The 17,969-nt window shown below is 34.7% G+C and overlaps 1 protein-coding gene and 1 long non-coding RNA gene across 3 annotated transcripts in view; one reads left to right on the top strand and one right to left on the bottom strand.

The window, feature by feature from the left end:
• The window catches only part of LOC140743358 (uncharacterized), a 177,471-nt gene that overhangs the window by 9,064 nt on the left and 150,438 nt on the right, over positions 1–17,969 (bottom strand). The window contains exon 5 of the long non-coding RNA XR_012102456.1: positions 2,781–2,876. This is a non-coding gene — a long non-coding RNA (uncharacterized LOC140743358). The remainder of the gene's footprint in view (positions 1–2,780; positions 2,877–17,969) is intronic.
• Positions 2,102–17,969, top strand: part of LOC140743355 (uncharacterized) — a 51,821-nt gene continuing 35,953 nt past the window's right edge. For both annotated transcript variants that reach the window (XM_073074531.1, XM_073074530.1), the window contains exons 1-7: positions 2,102–2,231; positions 4,560–4,647; positions 6,848–6,968; positions 7,492–7,664; positions 13,624–13,808; positions 14,792–14,906; positions 16,740–16,874. In XM_073074531.1, the coding sequence (XP_072930632.1) occupies positions 4,588–4,647; positions 6,848–6,968; positions 7,492–7,664; positions 13,624–13,808; positions 14,792–14,906; positions 16,740–16,874 (789 nt within the window). In that variant the 5' untranslated portion in view covers positions 2,102–2,231; positions 4,560–4,587. The remainder of the gene's footprint in view (positions 2,232–4,559; positions 4,648–6,847; positions 6,969–7,491; positions 7,665–13,623; positions 13,809–14,791; positions 14,907–16,739; positions 16,875–17,969) is intronic.

Here is a 17,969-nt window from a genome sequence, read left to right as displayed (position 1 = left end):
AACTTCCACCACTTACGTCTATAAAATATATGACTTCAGTAATTCAAAGTTCCAGTCATTATTTTTAGGGGTTGAATTCATTATTTTTATCCAACAAGCCATATACAAAATTTCATAGTGTTTGCTTCAAAATTGACGGTTGTTCAAATGAACTTTTAACCTTTATTTTACCCTCTACGGGGTTGATTTTTCGGGAGAGGATAAATAGGCGTGCCCTTGTTCCTATCAAGAAAATACTAAATTTTATAATAGTTGGTAGAAAATTAAAAGATTTAAAAAAACTGACATCCCCTTTTTTACCCTCTTAGGGGAAGAATTTCCAATAGGCCTTTTTAAATACTTATTTACGCCATATAGGGAACCCATGTGCAAATTTTCAGAACTCTAAGTTGAGCGGTTTTGGCTGTACATTGATTTCTGAAAAATGAAATAGTCATTTAGTTAGTCATTCAGTCATCGTGCTATTTTATATACAAATATGTTTTCTAATCTCCGTTTAATTTCCTTTCATTCGATACCCTACTCGATAGGTTCGGTTAACTTTTTTTTTTAATGTGTTACTATTTCGCGCCAAAAAACCGCAGTTTTTTTTTCTAACACCTATCTAAGGACACTCGGGTCATTGAAACGAATATAATGACACCTTAATTGTCGAAATTCATCCAGCCGTTTGTTAGATCCGACCAAATAAAGAAAGACAAACATACAAGATACGCGCGAAAAACATAACCCTTCCTTGGCAGTCAGGTAAAACTAATTACCACTTGCTAAAACGGCGAAGGAAAACATCGCTAGTAAAACTACACGTCTGAGTAATCTTAAAAAAAATGTTTACAAAGGTATGTGAATTTTACCAATTCGTACCTGGTCAGCGGTGGGACAGTAATGAGTTGTTGATGATGATGATGATGATACACCAGTGATATCTGTGGTTAAAATCGAAGACACGCCTCTGACTTTTCAAAGTTATGTGCGCATTAAAAATTTAAACAATCGAAAACGTATTGAGCAAACTGCATGTTGAGAGTTATTAATAAAATCCTTAAAGGTGTGCGAAGTCTAAAGATCGGCATTTGTCCAGTGCGGTGGACTATAGCATGATATCCCAACAAATACTTATCCCAACGAAACCGTAAATAAACACTCATCTTAATTAAATACTCCTCTACTATCATCAATAAATTGATAATGAAGAATACCTGTTGTAGTACACGTAACATTGACCTTCATCTTGTAAACCGCAGTGTGTATATTCAATAAAATAGTTCGCTCTGGAGCTTATTACTTAAAGCCGGATTGTGTACACTGTATACAAACCAGTTGGCAGACCGGTCTGCGGACGAGTACATTTCCCGGAATCCGAGCTACGATCCAGTTTCGTAGAAGCGCTACTACGGACCCTGACCGTGAATTTACAGTAATTAAAACTGCAATATTTATTTGTACTTTCAGCGGGATGTTTACAATTTGCTTGTTTGCTATTCATTTAAATAAACTGTGTACGTTATTTTATTCCTGTTTTTGTTTTACTGTTCAATGTGGAAATATTTCTACAAATTAACATTTACATTTAATTTTCCAGTTAATATTTATGTAGACGATTCTGTTCTCGAATGTGTTGGCTAAACAGGGTCATCACATTCGAAATGTATAAATTTTACACTCGCACAACTGCTATACTTATTCCTTTTATCATTTGAGTCAAAATTAATTACATTTTATACTAGTCTAAATCATAGACTTTTACTTTCAGGACATCATGTCCTACTTAAGGTGAAACTGCTAATGGAAAATTTGCATACTAGTGAATTTATCGTCAAGTAACTTGTCGAACAATGTCAATTAGTAAGCACTGTACACCTATGCAGACCTGATTAATCCTCTGATTCGGCCTAAGATGTCGATACTATGCGGAAAATGGATGAGTGGTTTTAACAAGTACCAACCGAATACAACTAAGAAATTCGTGCATATTTATCTGTACTCGGCAAGTATGTAAATGTTGAATATTTCTACCACAGACCTATATCTAAACAAAAAAATACGGGTCTATGATTTCTATGTATTGATGTTTTTAAAAAGGCAAGCCAACTATGTCAACGTATGACAGCACACATTATCTATCAAAAAAGTGACTTGTGTTTCTTAATCAATTGTATTAAATTTCGTGCTTTATAATTCAAATCAACCACGATATATTAGTATAATCCCGAAAAGAATAATGAAAATAAGTAAGTACATATAAATGTATACACATATACCTATATGTGAGGATTCTACCAACCATCTGTGGGTCGACTCCATTGGTACTATCGCCACATCTATTTAAGTTGAGGGTTGCTGTATTCTGCTTTGAAGGATGTGGTTAGGGAGACATACTTCTCCGAGGTTTCCAGCTTTGTCCTTACGGGTAGTGGTACATCTGAGGCTGACCTTAGTAATCATTTTTTTTCTGGGGTTGAATTGAGATGTCCAATTACTTTATTTTTGCAGTCAGGTTTTCATTTTAAAATTGATTTTATGCTTGCTGCTTATGTACTTACTTTACGTATAGAGGGGCAATTTGTATAGTATATTATGCCAATATAGTACATAAGTTCGTCAAATCCACCATTATACATAATGGAGAATAATTAACGTGATGTCGACCTGTGGTTAAACGTATTAATGGCTGTGGTTGGCTCTTGTCACATCGGAATATAACTATACTCCGTCTACTAAATTATTATTTGTCATGCATACGCCTGTCAATTTCCTTACTTATTGTTAAATATACTTACTATTATGTTAGAAATAAATTGAACTTTCAAGAAGCGATGCGTTGGTTTGGCATGGGTGGTGCGAGAGATTCACGATTCCATACTGCGTCTACTTTTCTGTAACAAAAAAATATATACTTATTGTTAAATGGCGTAACATTTAAATTTAAATCTTTCATATATTATAAATAACACGTGTGCCAAGACACTCAATTACTATAAATTTATTTATTCTATGATTATCATTATATGATTGCTTAATTTCTCGTATGTTTTGCTTACCAAGGATCCACGTTTGTTAAATTTCGATCTCTGGTAGGCAAAGTTTTGATAGATTGAGTATTAATAATGGGCGTTAGTCTTCAGAGGTAACATAGCATTGCGGCCAACCTTAGGTAAGACTGTAATCTTACTTGGGGTTAATTAAATGTCCACGGGCGGCAGTGACCACTAACCATGAGGCGGACTGCTTGTAAAGTATAACTGTGTGAAAAAAATATTAACTTATAGTATCAGGCACTAAATAATTATTACGATGTGCTGCTTTTAGCATCGGCGAACTGCATTTTTTTGCGACTTGTTGCGTTCGGTCGCAGTTACGAAAACGCTTTTTATAAGCAACTTAAAAAAGATTGGAACGTCGTGACAGGCGTTTACTTACAGACCTTTTACCGCGTTTGATCGTTATGTGTACCTTCTGAAAAACAACTTAATCGTCTATCATTGATGCCAGAAGTAGCATGTCTGTTATGGTACAAAGGCAACGAAAGCTAAGCTTTAGAAAAAGACAAACACAAAAGTAATTACAAAAGCAAAATAAAGATTCCATAATTAACAAAAACAAATCTACTTCATTTTTAATATTTATATAAGGAATATAAACGGAATATTTGAATTCCATGCGATAAAATTATCACCTAACAAATCAGAAATTAATTGGTACTGTGAGCAATGTGCATATTGTTCAACAAATTACCTCTGTTGATCTAATGCGCTTGATTACTGTGTAGGTACCTCTAATATAAGCTACATCAGATAACTAAGGAACATATACCAATCTAGGCATAAGTAGGTAAATGAATAGCTATATGAGCTGACGAGTAACACCTAATTGCAATCAGGCGTACGCTTGAACAATCAAACGGATTAATTGAATCAAGTTAACACGAGTTAGCAAATACGCAATCAATATGTATAATCTGTATATATTACCGGTTTACTGGAAACAACGTGAATACGTTTATGGTTCTAGCAGGTCTTCAATTAATGTTGCGGATTGCTGCAAGGCTGAAATATTTATATTTAAAGAAATATAATAATGAGAATATATTTGAGAATACATTGAATAAGATTGGAGACTAAAAAGATATGGTTCTCGACAGATTCTTTTGTGCATAGTTGGATTTATTTGGTATTAAGATGATTTTCTACTCTCAAAGCCTCACTCGAGGATAGGCCCTCTAGGCCCTGTGTCGTGGATGCCAGGGAAACAACGACGAATACACAAATACCTACCGGATCCAAAAACAGAAGTCTAAAATTTTCATTTAGATATGTATCTGGTCGGGGATTGAACCTAGAACCCTCTACATTTAAGATAGTTACGGTGACCGCTTCGCTACACAGTCATAGAAAATTGGACTGATTAATTAATTGTTAAAAACGAGACTCAATACAACCAAACTTGCGGGCGAAGCCTAGTTAAAATAAAAGCCCCGATTCCAAAGCAAACAGTGAGTCCATTACGTTTCCGTTTATAAAGAATTGAGTTTAATTAATTTATATTATCTCCCTCCGCAGTGGATCTCCGCCGCTCATTACCATAGAAATGGGACATACGGTTGTTGATTTAACTACCAGCACGTCCACTTCGCTTAATGAGAAAAATGTGAGTAATATATATTTTTTATTTCCATTGAACAATATTATTGATATTGCACTGTATGGAGGTCTTTTTGAAAGTATTGAGCTTTTTGTAAGGGAACTAAAATGAAATATAAGCACAGACCTGCACCCTTAGTATGAGTTTTTAAGTTTTTATAAAAATGACTGTTTTTGTATTTGTTACGTATTTCCCATACATTTCCAATCAGTTCTGATACAGTTGGAAGGTGGTAGAACCCTTTGTGGTTCGACTCCGGCGGCACCACCGCCACACCTATTTCTACCTAATAACAGTAGTCGTAGGCACTGCTGTGTTCCGGTTTGAAGGGTGTGGTAAGGGAGTCAGACTTTTCCGAGGCGTTCCAGCTTAGTCCTCAGGGGTAGCGCCGCATCTGTGGCCGACCTCAGGTAGGAATATCTAATCCTATCCGGGGTTGATTACAGATGTCCATGGGCGGCAGTAACCACTTACCATCAGGTGGACTGTATGCTCGTCTGCTACTCCTATATTATAAAAAAAAGTCCGCTAAGAACACAGATTTTAAATGTATGGGCAAATACGTAAACAACAACAGTAGTATTTCTTTTGTGAGTATAAGTATCGAATATCATCATTCTCTCTCCTTCTAGTTATTGTAGGGGATTATGTCATTGACAGGGAATTCGCTATGTCTTCTGCTATCACTAATACTCATGTTCTTTGTGGGTTAAGTATGAATAATTAATTTCTTCGTTATTGGTTATTTAGAAATTTCGCCTTTGTATACATCAACATGTGGAGGCTTTGTGCATTGTAACATATTTTTTATAACAGAAGTAGGAAACGAACATGCAGTCCACATAATGATAAGCCTCTAGTATTGTTCATGAAGATCTTTATAAAATCTTAGATCGCAAAGAATCCACCTGAAGCTACCGACATATATTCTTGTTATTCTTGATGGCTAAGTTATAATGCTTAGTACCCATCTCGTATAGGTTTGTGTATCTCGTAAATGTTTCTATTATTGCACCTGAAGTTGAAACAAAAAAGGTTCTTATTTCCTTATAACTTGAAATATTGAATAAATCGCACCATTTTCCCTCAATTTATTTTCTTGAAATGTTAAATGGTCTCGATGGAAGACATTTCAAAGTAGGGTAAATATAACGTAAGAAGCTTAAGTGATAAATTATTTTCTGAGACGCGACAGAAGCCGTAGGAGCGGACACAATATTGCAGAAAATATTTTCAAAGCTTCGTTACGGATTTTCTTTAAGCTCCACTTTGTGTGTGGATCTGTTTATATAAGATTCAACATGATTTTATAAAAACATATTATAATCGTATGACATCAAAAGTAAAATATAAAAATTAATGCCGATCATGTCAATAAATAACCATTTAATTTATAACATTACAAATCTTTATAGATTATATTAGCATGCCTATTTCCACTTCATAACAGTATTACCCGTGTTTTAATAAAGCAATTGACATGGTTTTCCTACTTGCAATTGACAAATTTCAATTGTCAGTGGGCAAGAACCGAATAGATTGAATATTAATACGGGGCGTTAGTAGGGGAGCCGTTACCATTTAACATCACGTAGGTAGCGCACGAATTGTGTTCGCATGCCTCATTTCATAAAATAAGAATGAAATTCGCGCTCTGCCATATATAATTCGCATGCGGAAGTTTATTCTGTTGTACCGAATTGCTCGGGAGAGTCGCAACACGAATTTTTGTACGCTTTTAAAAGTTTACGCTCCGTGAATTTGCTTTTGCTAAAGCTAAGTGCTATTTTAGTTTTCCATTCCTTCTCCAACCTCTAGTCTATTCTGTGCTACATTATTTATGTGATACCCTCTTTCTGCTGTGGCAACGAATGTCTTAAGGAGGTAAAATTTAACAATAGAAATTTAGAGCTTTATTTATTGGGATTGATTACTGATGTCTAGTATCGACGGTCACCACTGATCATCAAGTGAATTGATCGCTTGCTACTTAAACTTCAGAAAAATAATATAAACATTATATGTCAATTTAAGAAGAGCTATTTTACCTCATTCCCTTTTTAATTTAGGTATAATTTAATGTAAGAACAAAGTCTTGTACTGGAGTCTTCTGTGTACTGTTGCTCTGTCGGTAGTTACACAGGAGAGCTTTACGCTCATCTCAATGATGGTTTGACTGACGTTATAAACGTTGTTCTTGTTCCAGGAGTACAATGCTGAGAAACACTTTCGTTGGGACAGCATCAAGAAATTCATATACCTGGCAAACATATTTTCATCGTCCCTTACGAATTTTGATATATTTTCAAAGGTGTTATACGAACGTGGTACATTACTTAAGTTAGATTGTCTATTTTGACTATAAAAGTACATCGTAGGGTTGTAGAACATTTTTTTTTTTTTATAATATATTAGTAGCAACTGATTATGTAGTCCATCTGATGATAAATCGTCATTGCTGCCCATGAAAATCTGTCTGCAACCCCAGATAAGAGTAAAACACTATCTGTAGTTAGCCACAGATGCGTTGCTCAATCAAAGGATAGCTCCACAAAAGCTGGAACGCCTCGGATTCATTTTTTAACCTTACTGCTGCTATAATGTAGATTTACGTGTGGCCTTGGTGCCTCTACTCGAACCACACAGGGTTCTACCACATTTAAAATGGTCTGGAGTATTATTAATAATATATCAGGGTTCTGATTCAGAGTGTGTGATTAAGACAGTACAATTTATTTTAATGAAATTAATTACAAAATTTATAATATTTTCTACAAAGTTGTTGTGTGCTTAAACAACAAAATCAGTAAAAAAAAATCGTTGGTTAATGACATTATTTTATTGTTTCAGCGAGATTTTTGGATTTTATATTTTTCGAATTTACTATAGGTATGAGTTACATGTGTATGGATTTCTTCATAAAGCAGTATACGAGAAAACTTGACTTCAATGAATCGTTGAACCCGCTTTTAAGAGGAATTTCAGCTGGGATATTGTTACAGACGTCGGTGTGGACAATAATTGTAAGTATTGCAATTTATATAAGTGTGCCCTATTTCTGCCTCACAACAGCAGTGTTAAGCATTGCTGTGTTTTGGTTTGAAGGGTGGGGTAAAGGTGACACACTTTTCCGAGGCGTACCACCTTAGTCCTCAGGGTTAGCGGCGCTTCTGTGGCCGACCTCAGATAAGAATATCTGATCCTATCTGGGGTTGATTACAGATGTCGTAGACATGAATATCGGGTGGACTACATGCTCGTCTGCAACTCCTATATTATAAAAAAATAAAAGTGTGTATTGAATTTCAAGTCACTGGTTTACCAGAAATATAATTTTGATTGCTTGTATCCTAGAGATAATATGGGTAATAGGAGATAAATACCTCAGAGGGTCGTACGATTGCTTGGCGTCCGTCCAGCCTGGATTCACTATGCACTCCATTCATGTTCGAAGGTACTCGAAAGGTCCATGAACATCAATAACATATATACATTATCAAACAAAACGTCGTGAGGAAATCCTCAATGATCGCAATTAACTGTCATTCGATGACTCGATAATGTTTACTTTCACAAATAGAGAAATTCACGGAAACACTTAGGATTTTGTTCAAAACGATTCCTCTCATTGCAATTCAATGAAAATGTTGTATTGAGTGACCTAGAACTTGACAGTAGGTCGAGCCCGTGAAATACGCAGAATTCCGTAAAGCTAGGTCATGTCAAACTCTCATATTGTTCCCGGTTGAGATAGACGAAACCTAAAACTTCAAAGCAATTTGATATGTCATATATTATGTGATGTGTAAAATGTCTTCCTAGATACAATTGACTTTAAACACTGATAAATAATGTTGCCGGATTAAATACATTTATTTCGTATTGTATTAAATATGATTCTAATCCCTGTCATACAATATGTAAGTCTTAATTTAGAATTAACTAAGAATTAATTTAGTTATATAATATTATAATTTAGATATTTAATATTGTTTTATATCAGTACTTACCTACCTGAATTATAAGTACTTATAGGCATTTAAATTGTACAATTACCTATTTGGAATCAACGAATGAATCAGGGTAATCAAATTGAAAGGTATCAATAATCAAAAGGTAGAAATTTCAGATTGTATGCTCTACTTATGCATGAAAATTAACATAATTACATTAGTGCCAATGAATAACTTATTGGTATGTGTTAAAGGTCAGTAAATTTCAAATGATATGTGAGATGAATAATATACATTAAATTCAGAATCGATAGCCTCCCACATATTAATATGAAAATAGCAAATGAATGCATACTCAAAGTAGAATTCATAAATATTAAATTCATACAACGGGAAGCTCAGTCATTTGATGGATTGTGAAACAAACGTATATAAAATGACTCACATCATCGAACTTCAAACGGTATACGTTTCATATTTTTTTTTGAGGATGAGAAATATTTTTTGATTGAACTCATTATTTACTACATGTCGAACGTCGTTCACTTTCTGACTGACAAAAGAAACTTCCCATTTTATGAGTTATAATTCGAATATTATCTTTCTGCTCTGCTTGTGTGGGTCATATTCAAAATACGAAAATCGATAGTGGGGGCACATTGCAATACTCGAGTCAATTACGGCATGGTAGGTTTCACAAAGCTTTGATAACATAATTGGATAACTCTCTGTACCTTTATAGAAATTAGCTTGAGTTGGTGGTGCTGATAGAACACTTCATCATATTTCACTCCGTACATACTTTTTGCTTTAGAAATGCAAGCAAGTTGTAAGCTACTCTATTCTGAAGGAAATGGTACCATCGGTACACTAATAAGACTCCGCAAGATCTTGGATCTTGGTTAATCACGCAGATCTGCGGATAATGGATGCGATATGTGAGACAACGATATTTAGTGGAATTTCAAACCTCCATACTGGTTTCCCAACATTGTTTTCTTTTATCGCTGTAGCATGAGAAATAAACTCTAACCCACACATATTTTGAAAAATCAAAGGTGCGTGCCTGTTCGAAGTTTGACCCTGGCGTGAAGGTCGAAATTTATACCAGTGGATTATCACTCACTCGCTCAAGTGTGATGCCGCATCATAATCAGCTATAACTGGTAATCCCAGTCTTAAGTGTGTATTATCTGGAGTAGTCACTATATCTGTCGACGTTCAATCGGGTTATTATTTCATGAAACATTTATATTACTTAAATTGCACTGATTAATCGCGGTTTTATATTTATTTACTGCTGATTAATTACATGAATCATGGTCACGGTAAAAAGGTCTAGGTCAAGTGTATCGCGAGCGCCATTTTATTAATGAAATGTATAAAATCCGCGTAATTATTCGTCCAAAATTATACATACTAACATGTATTATTACAAAACAGTCATCAAGTGGATATAATTTGTATGCAAACGTTATTTATATGAGATACCAACCAATCGTTTGATGTTACGTTAAGTAAGTGAAAGGACGAGTTTTAATGTACGTTGCCTGTTTATCGCACGACGATAAAATTGCTTATATTCTTTATTTACAAAATTTATTATTTAAATATATCATGATGAGTATAGAAAGCTAATTTCCTTAAAGTGAAGTAAAATATTACCGAAATACAAAATTGGCATCTTTCAAATCAAGGGAATCATTTAAGACTTACACATGTAGAGACTAATTACTCGTTCAAAGTTATAATATATAGTTACTTGTACAAAAGTTGTGTCTGGGTAGATCATATTTTGTACGTGCAATGATGCTCAAAGGTCTAAATGCTCATCTATAATATTTTTTATTTAAAAAACAGCTACGAATGCGACAATTCATGGAAATGGTTAAGCCTAATTAAATTGAGAGACTCCCGAGTACAAAGCTTATTATTGGGAACAATTTGTACAGAATAATACATTCGTGCGTAGGCGTTGATTCCGACGATGGCGGGGGCGGTATGACGGGAGCCTCGCCGGAATTGATTAAAGGTATTAATTTGTATAAAACAATACATTTAATCAGCACTCTGATATTGTGTTACGAATAAAACGCATTTTCAACCTTCTATGTTATAGAATATCACATTGATTCATTGTCCTATGCAAATCTATCTGCCTCTAATCTGAATAGTTCTAAATAAATGCGGAAATCTTTCTGATTTTCGAAATACGAAAATAAAAGGAGTCCAAACAAAAAGAGCAAGAAATTACTTTTATACTCCTCATCATAAAGCTCAAGTTACGTTATGAGAAACAGTTCGTTTAAAAATTAATAACTTGTAGTTTGAGATATTCAAAGTTTCATACAACAAAATTTCTCTAAAGAATTTCCTCCACAGTTAATAAGAGTAACGTCGATAAAGGAACCAGGAATTTTTACAACTCGGTCGTAGCTGCTTAGAAGACTTTTAATAATTGAAAACTGTTTAATAACTTAGTATTAGTCCTGACTTTGAACTTGAACATGAACGTTGAAAAATGAAAAATCTTTTTCCCACTCGTTGTAAACGTGAACTCGACCTTCTATTTCATACTGGGAAAGCGCAGCGGATATTTATTTTGCTGGAAAATATTAAAAGTGGAATTTAATACACGAGCGCTCTCTCGAAGCGGAATATTGACTGTCCAACTGTAAATTAAAAGCATTTGACACAAAGGGGAAAGACACGGGCCGAGTTGCAAGTTGTTATGATTTAATAAGTTTGAAAGAGAAACTGAGACCGTTAATGAAGGTACATAAAAACGGTCTCAGCTGTTGCCGGAAGATCTTTAATTAAACAAACGCTTTATATTATGGAAATAGTAGGTGGTGGAATCGGACCTGCAAAATAATGATACCAACATATCAGAAGATATCTAACGTTGATCTATAAATTTATTTTAGCTATATCTACTCATTCGAAAAAAACAATCACTAAATTGCTGTTATAAAGCATAAATACTTGTAATTTAGGTATTGTAGGTCATTGATAGATTTCTAACTCAAAAAGTTTAGTACATTTGCAAACAATAAAAGTACTAATCATTGTGTATTAGGCGTATTTTTTACTGGGTACATACATATGTAGTACTACGTGCTTATTGACGAATAAGGTTTTCAAAACTGAAGGAGGCTTATCTGATGTAACCGTGTTTTTATTTTACATAATAACGGAAAACTACCGGCGTACTGTAGTGATTGGCGTATTTGAGTGTTGTTGCTCGTGGTTTTTTTTTTTTTGAGTATTGTGTTGATTGTGCATGCTCCGATTCCAATATATGCGTGGAATGATTTATTAAACCGAGCTCTATTGAAGTTCACGTTGTTGATTCCGATGTTTTTATCATTTTTGAATAGGCATTCATTTGATTGATCCATGATGAATATAAATGATGGAATGAATGGAATCGGACGTTCGAGTTTTTACAAAACAAATAGCATGAAAGGCGTGTAAGTGGTTGAAACTCGCTCTCCCAATCGAGGGGTCCGAGGTTCCAAGCACTATTTTAAAGTTATGTGTTTATTAGTAATACTTTGTCGCTTGATACACAGTTGAAGGAAAACATCGTTTAGAATCTAAGGGCTATTTATGTCTGCAGACATTTAACGTGTCGTGTCAAAATCACGAAACAAGAAACTAGTTTTTTTATTCAGTGATCAAAATCATATATTTCTATACAACATGCTGCCATCCCTGCCTGCGCGGTTGTGTTGTGGAAGATATATAAATACGTTCATACGCACTTTATAGAACGATATAATACACATGCGATGTTTCAAGATATATAAATTCTTTAAAATAGTTCTTAATGGTGTGTGAATTCTACAAAATTTGGCCAGCAATGTGTATTGTTCACTACGACCTAAACCTCACTCACGCTAAAATACCCGAGCCCTGCAGTGGGACAATAGTGGGTTGTCGACGACAACGTATAGTATGCGTTGGGAAACCATATTGTTTCTTATTATTTTTAGAATACGTTATAAAATAATTTCATAATGTGTTTTGAATCAGTGTTTAATTAATTATTAAGATTATTGTATACCTGCTTCAGATAAAATAATTTTGTATTTACGTACAAATTTTTACTACTCCATTAAATGTGTTGCGAGATGATTTTAACTAACGACCTATTAACTTGATATTGATACTGATTAATTAATGTCAATAGATGCGTTGGTTGAGACGCCGTCATATTAACGTAGTTTGTAATTTAAATTTAATTATTAGTAAATGATTTTCATGAATAATTTTGTGTCAAAGAATAAACTTGAAAATTACAAATATTGGCATAAGCACTGCCTATAAACCAATTGTCAGATATGTCTGGTTTATTTTGTCTATCGGAAAAGTGGTGAATATGTATTTAAAGTAAATTATTGGTTATGAGATAAATGTCATTAATGATTTTTATTATTTTCCAGTATTACTTATTTATTCTAGATAAAAATATGTCTGTGAATTTCCTTCGTACAGTGATATTGTCTTTTGCGTTTGTCCGTGGTTCGTAGCCAGGGGAGGCCCCAGGGCGATACGAGCCGTGCGACCGCACCGGCCGCCGTCATACGAGGGGCGCCGAAAACACCCGAGCGTCACTGTTTAGTGAAAAGGCTAATTGTACGGCTATTTAAGCAGTTTAGGTGCAACATATTCAGTCGCGTAACTCTAGGTTGGCAGGACTGGGAAAACGATACGGACCTCGTTCCAAGAGGTTGCAAACAAAAAAATCGACGGGATCTAGGGAGCACCTCCATGAAATGTCGCACTACCTAAAATAAGGGCCGTCACTGTTCGTCATTCGCACTTGTTTTTCATACGCACGTCCAAATTAACTCTCTGCAATATTTGCGGAGGGATAGATGTAAATGTATGCGGATTAGACGCGCGTGCGAGCGCGCAACAGAAAACGCAACGAAAACTGCGAAACGTGCGAACTTACCTGAGTGATGGGTTAATGCAACAAACATTACCTAAATGACAAATTCATTGTAACTTTTCTTTACAGCACGCAAGCGATCTCGCAGATGCGATGAGATACCTGATTACCAGTTTCTACGAAGTGCCATCCTGGGCGAAATGTTATGACAAAAATATCAATACCACATGCTTGTCGTCAAGGGACGTGATAGTGCGATGTCATTTCAGCCAAAAAATAAACTTAAGCGCCACATCCGCTCATATAAACTATAAGTAAGTAAATTCAATTATATGAGTTAGAGCTTTACTTAGGTTAGCGTTCAAAATTGTATGTTAAGCCCTCGATATGTACTTACTAATAATCTGCATAAATTAAATGCATGCAGAGTGCAGACATTAGTCACATGTTGAATACTTGCACCGATTAGTTGTATATTCATAATTTATTTTTAAGCACTTATTATCTTTCACCTTGTAAAGATCCAAAAATTTGTAAGTTTATGCATTTCTAATTAATATACCAATTTGATACCATTGAGTTGATCTGTTTATTGAAACAAAACGTGGACAGTAACTTTTAAATAAGTTTGGGTTAATTTGTGTCGTCCGATTCCAACATATTGACACATATTTGGTTACATTGTATACTTGGTCACAAACATCTATTAAATAGTATTATAGGTAATAGTATAGGTGGTAGAACCCTTTGTGGTTCGACTCCGGCGGCACCACCGCCACACCTATTTCTACCTAATAACAGCAGTGTTAGGCGCTGCTGTGTTCCGGTTTGAAGGGTGTGGTAAGGGAGTCAGACTTTTCCGAGGCGTTCCAGCTTAGTCCTCAGGGGTAGCGGCGCATCTGTGGCCGACCTCAGGTAGGAATATCTAATCGTATCTGGGGTTGATTACAGATGTCCATGGGCGGCAGTAGCCACTTACCATCAGGTGGACTGCATGCTCGTCTGCTACTCCTATATTATAAAAAAAATTAAACATGCATATTGTAGAGTTTTGCATGCTGCATTATCAACAGCATGAAGTCTGAATATATTCTAATATAGATCTGTATAGTAACATGTTATTAACTCTTTTCTTACATTTTTTTATTTCTTCAACATACTACAATAAAAAATGAAAAGACCAACTTTAACTCCAAATTGCCTCAAATAAAATATAAATCAACAGAAGTTTTTCTATTACTATATCGTTTGTTCAATTATTTGTTTTTGTGAATAACTCTTTGCTTTTCTCTTACAGCGAATCGTTTAGAACTGTTGACAGAGCCAGTCTGACTACGAGGTTCTTTGTCGTCGCCATTGTTTGGATTTGCAATTTCTTTATTGCCACCATTCAAGACACTTCGATTTTAAAGGTTATTATTTTATAACTGCTATTTCAGTGCACTTTATTGTTATTTTATGAAGCGAGTGGCTAAGTTTATTTGACGTTGCGCGAAATTATGTGCCTTTTATAGTAAATTCTATAAGCTACTCGTAAAAGACAGCTAGAGCATTAGAGTGCGGTCATTGCTTAGGTAGATAAACGTTGTTAGTGGGTACAATCAGTACTTAATTAAGAGCTTCCTGCTAAGATTTAGCATCAAATCAATTCGTATGGCAGGATACTAAAAGCGGAGGCTGACGCTGTTTAGCGAAATAGAACGAGCGTACAACAGCGTAATCTCAGCCACATTGCGGGTTACAAACTATTAATCAGGTTAAGCTTGAAAGCAAAGCAATGTCATGTATGGTAACGAGTAGTACAATTATCTAAACAGCTATAAGTCTACGAGGATTTTGTACATACTTCTGCAACCATTACCTTTAGTGGCACGACTCCGGCGGTACTACAACCTATTCCTGACTAATAATAGCAGTATTAAGCGCTACTGTGTTCTGATTAGGAAAAGTGCGATAAGGGACAGTTCGTTTTCCGAGGTGTCCCAACTTAGTCCTTAGGGGTGTGCACTACGCATCTGTGCCCGACTTCAAGTAGGACTTTAATTATATCTAGAGTATTACAGATGTCGAACTAGAGTTGATTACAGTTTCACTGCATGCGCGCTTGTTACTTCAATATTAAAAAAAAAACACGACGCACCAGTTTAATATCAAATTGAAATGCGGGTCACGTCTGTCGTTTAAACTGCAGAAGCGCCGGTGATCGGGTTAATTTATTCCACCGACACGACCCAGTCGTGCTTAGTATCCCCAGATCATGTTGCTTCGATCCGCATAGCTATATAACTATAGCTAGGTAACGTAGGTAAGAGCAGGTTTAACCTATTGGTGCGAATGTCAACTTTACAGGTTTTGACTCAAGGATACAAATCCCAGGATACACATATAATTTGTAAAGTGTAAGGGTATATATTCATAACAATAAACATTTAATTATTTTATGTTATTTCGCTAATTTAATACCTAGGTACTTAATAAAAAGACTCATAAAATTCCTTACCCTTATAACAAGTATTCAGCACTTGTGAAAGCATTCTTTGCAAAAATTTAATAATCCTAAAGAGCTACTCCGGCTGCAAGAAATGCGGATATAATAAGTAAAGATAGGTACTGACCAAAAGCTTCTACGTGTAATTCAAGTGGAAATAAACATTATTTATTAAGTGCTTGTAATTGCAATGAGAAGTCACCACGTTATTATTAGTATACAGTGTGTAAAAGTAAATATAATTGTAATATTAAAGTATGATGTTACCAAAAATCTGTCTCTTTTTTGCTGATTTTATAATGTTATCTTAAAGCTCACTAATAAATGTTCTCGAAAGCGTGTAGAGTTTACCAATTCCCACCTAATCAAGGTAATGGATTATTGAATTGGTCTATATTCTACTAATTTCTACTAGTGGGACGATAATGTTTTGACAATGATTATACACTACGTAACAGCTCAATCTGATGCAGTCCGCTAGGGACTCTGATTGGAAATGTATGGGCAAATACGTAAACTAATACAAAAACTGTCATTTTTGTAAAAACGTAAAAACTTATACTAAGGGTACAGTACCCTTAGTATGTATAAGTTTTCCTTGAGCTAAAGCGTCATTTTCATGTACACAACATTCACAATCGTATTCGGAATCAATTCGTTACATGCACATGCTCGTAGTCAGTACCCGCCTTAATATTATAAACTATCCCACTCGTTGCATTTCAGTTTCCGTAACGATATTTATTCGGTATTTCAGCTATTTAAATTAGCGTTCATATGGAAGATACTATCCACTTCGTTTCTCGTCGTTTTTATACTGTTCTCAAGAGATAACGTTTCCATGGCCGTCCTTCAAATTTTTGACGTCACCGAGTATACGAATAAACCCTATGTATGTATTTTTATATTGATATTATTTAGCTCCCTTTCCGCTTATCTAAATAGAAGGTAAATTAATTTTGGAATCTTATTGTTTGAAAGAATTTTGAAGTAGTCTTCTAGGTACGTAGGTAACGTAGATTTAGTGATCTAACTATTTAGTTGTAAGTATGCGTAGTGTTAAAATTGACAAATTAATTATTGTGGAACTAGATTAAGTTGAACAGTCAGAATATTGTGTTCAAGCTATGTTAAAAATACGATTCGTGGCATTCTCTATCACCACGCCCGATTTGTTCAAAACCTATCTTAGTTAATTCGTTTACATATTCCATTTAGTAGTTAATTCTTTGGTCTCTACTGATTATAAGTTTTTTAAATTTCGACTACTAAACTAAATTTATTTATTAAATATTAACTACACGCTAGCAATTTTATTTTTCTCGTCTACATTATTTTGTGAATTTATTTCAATAAATTTTGTTGCATCAAAACTGAATATTATGGCGAGAAATTTCAGGATATTATGGCGAGAAATTTCTACCAAAATAACCGTATCTTATTTAACTTTAACAGCTCAAAGTGTTGCCGATAATTTCAAAATTGCTATCAAAGTTTCACTATTCGGCATAGAGTAAGTAGGTGCCAAAATTTCGCGATATTGGCCTCGGTGGCTTGATAGGTGCTGATGAGTTTAGCAAATTACAGCAACGCCGGGATTCTAATTAATACTCGGATGCATACACAATGCCGAATATCAGTTTCATTTTCTAACAAAATTAGAGGGCATTTGACTATCAAATACTAAGCTTCATTGAAACACGTAAATGATACAACAATTTGGATGTAAATAATTAATTTGGTGTAAATTAGGTTTGCAGATAAAGTTTTGAAGACTTCTGATGTGATTTTAAGAGTGTTTGCCGTTTTAAGAACTAAGATCTAAAAAATGTGGTATTTTAGGAGCTTTATGTGTTAATTTTAGCTCCATTGTGTTCTAGTTTGAAGTGTGTCGAGAGGAAAACCAGCGATTTTTTCTGTAGAAATATATATATTATAATTTTATGTTCATCAATCGACTTTACACTAGATTTCTTTTCTATGTGAT

This window comes from Epargyreus clarus, unplaced genomic scaffold (genome assembly GCF_041222505.1).
Source record: "Epargyreus clarus isolate Ecla_fem2 unplaced genomic scaffold, WU_Ecla_fem_2.2 ptg000007l, whole genome shotgun sequence".
In the NCBI taxonomy this organism is placed as follows: Eukaryota; Metazoa; Arthropoda; class Insecta; order Lepidoptera; family Hesperiidae; genus Epargyreus; species Epargyreus clarus.
The sequence above is the reverse complement of the archived record's forward strand: the minus strand, read 5'-3'. Positions and strand labels throughout refer to the sequence as shown.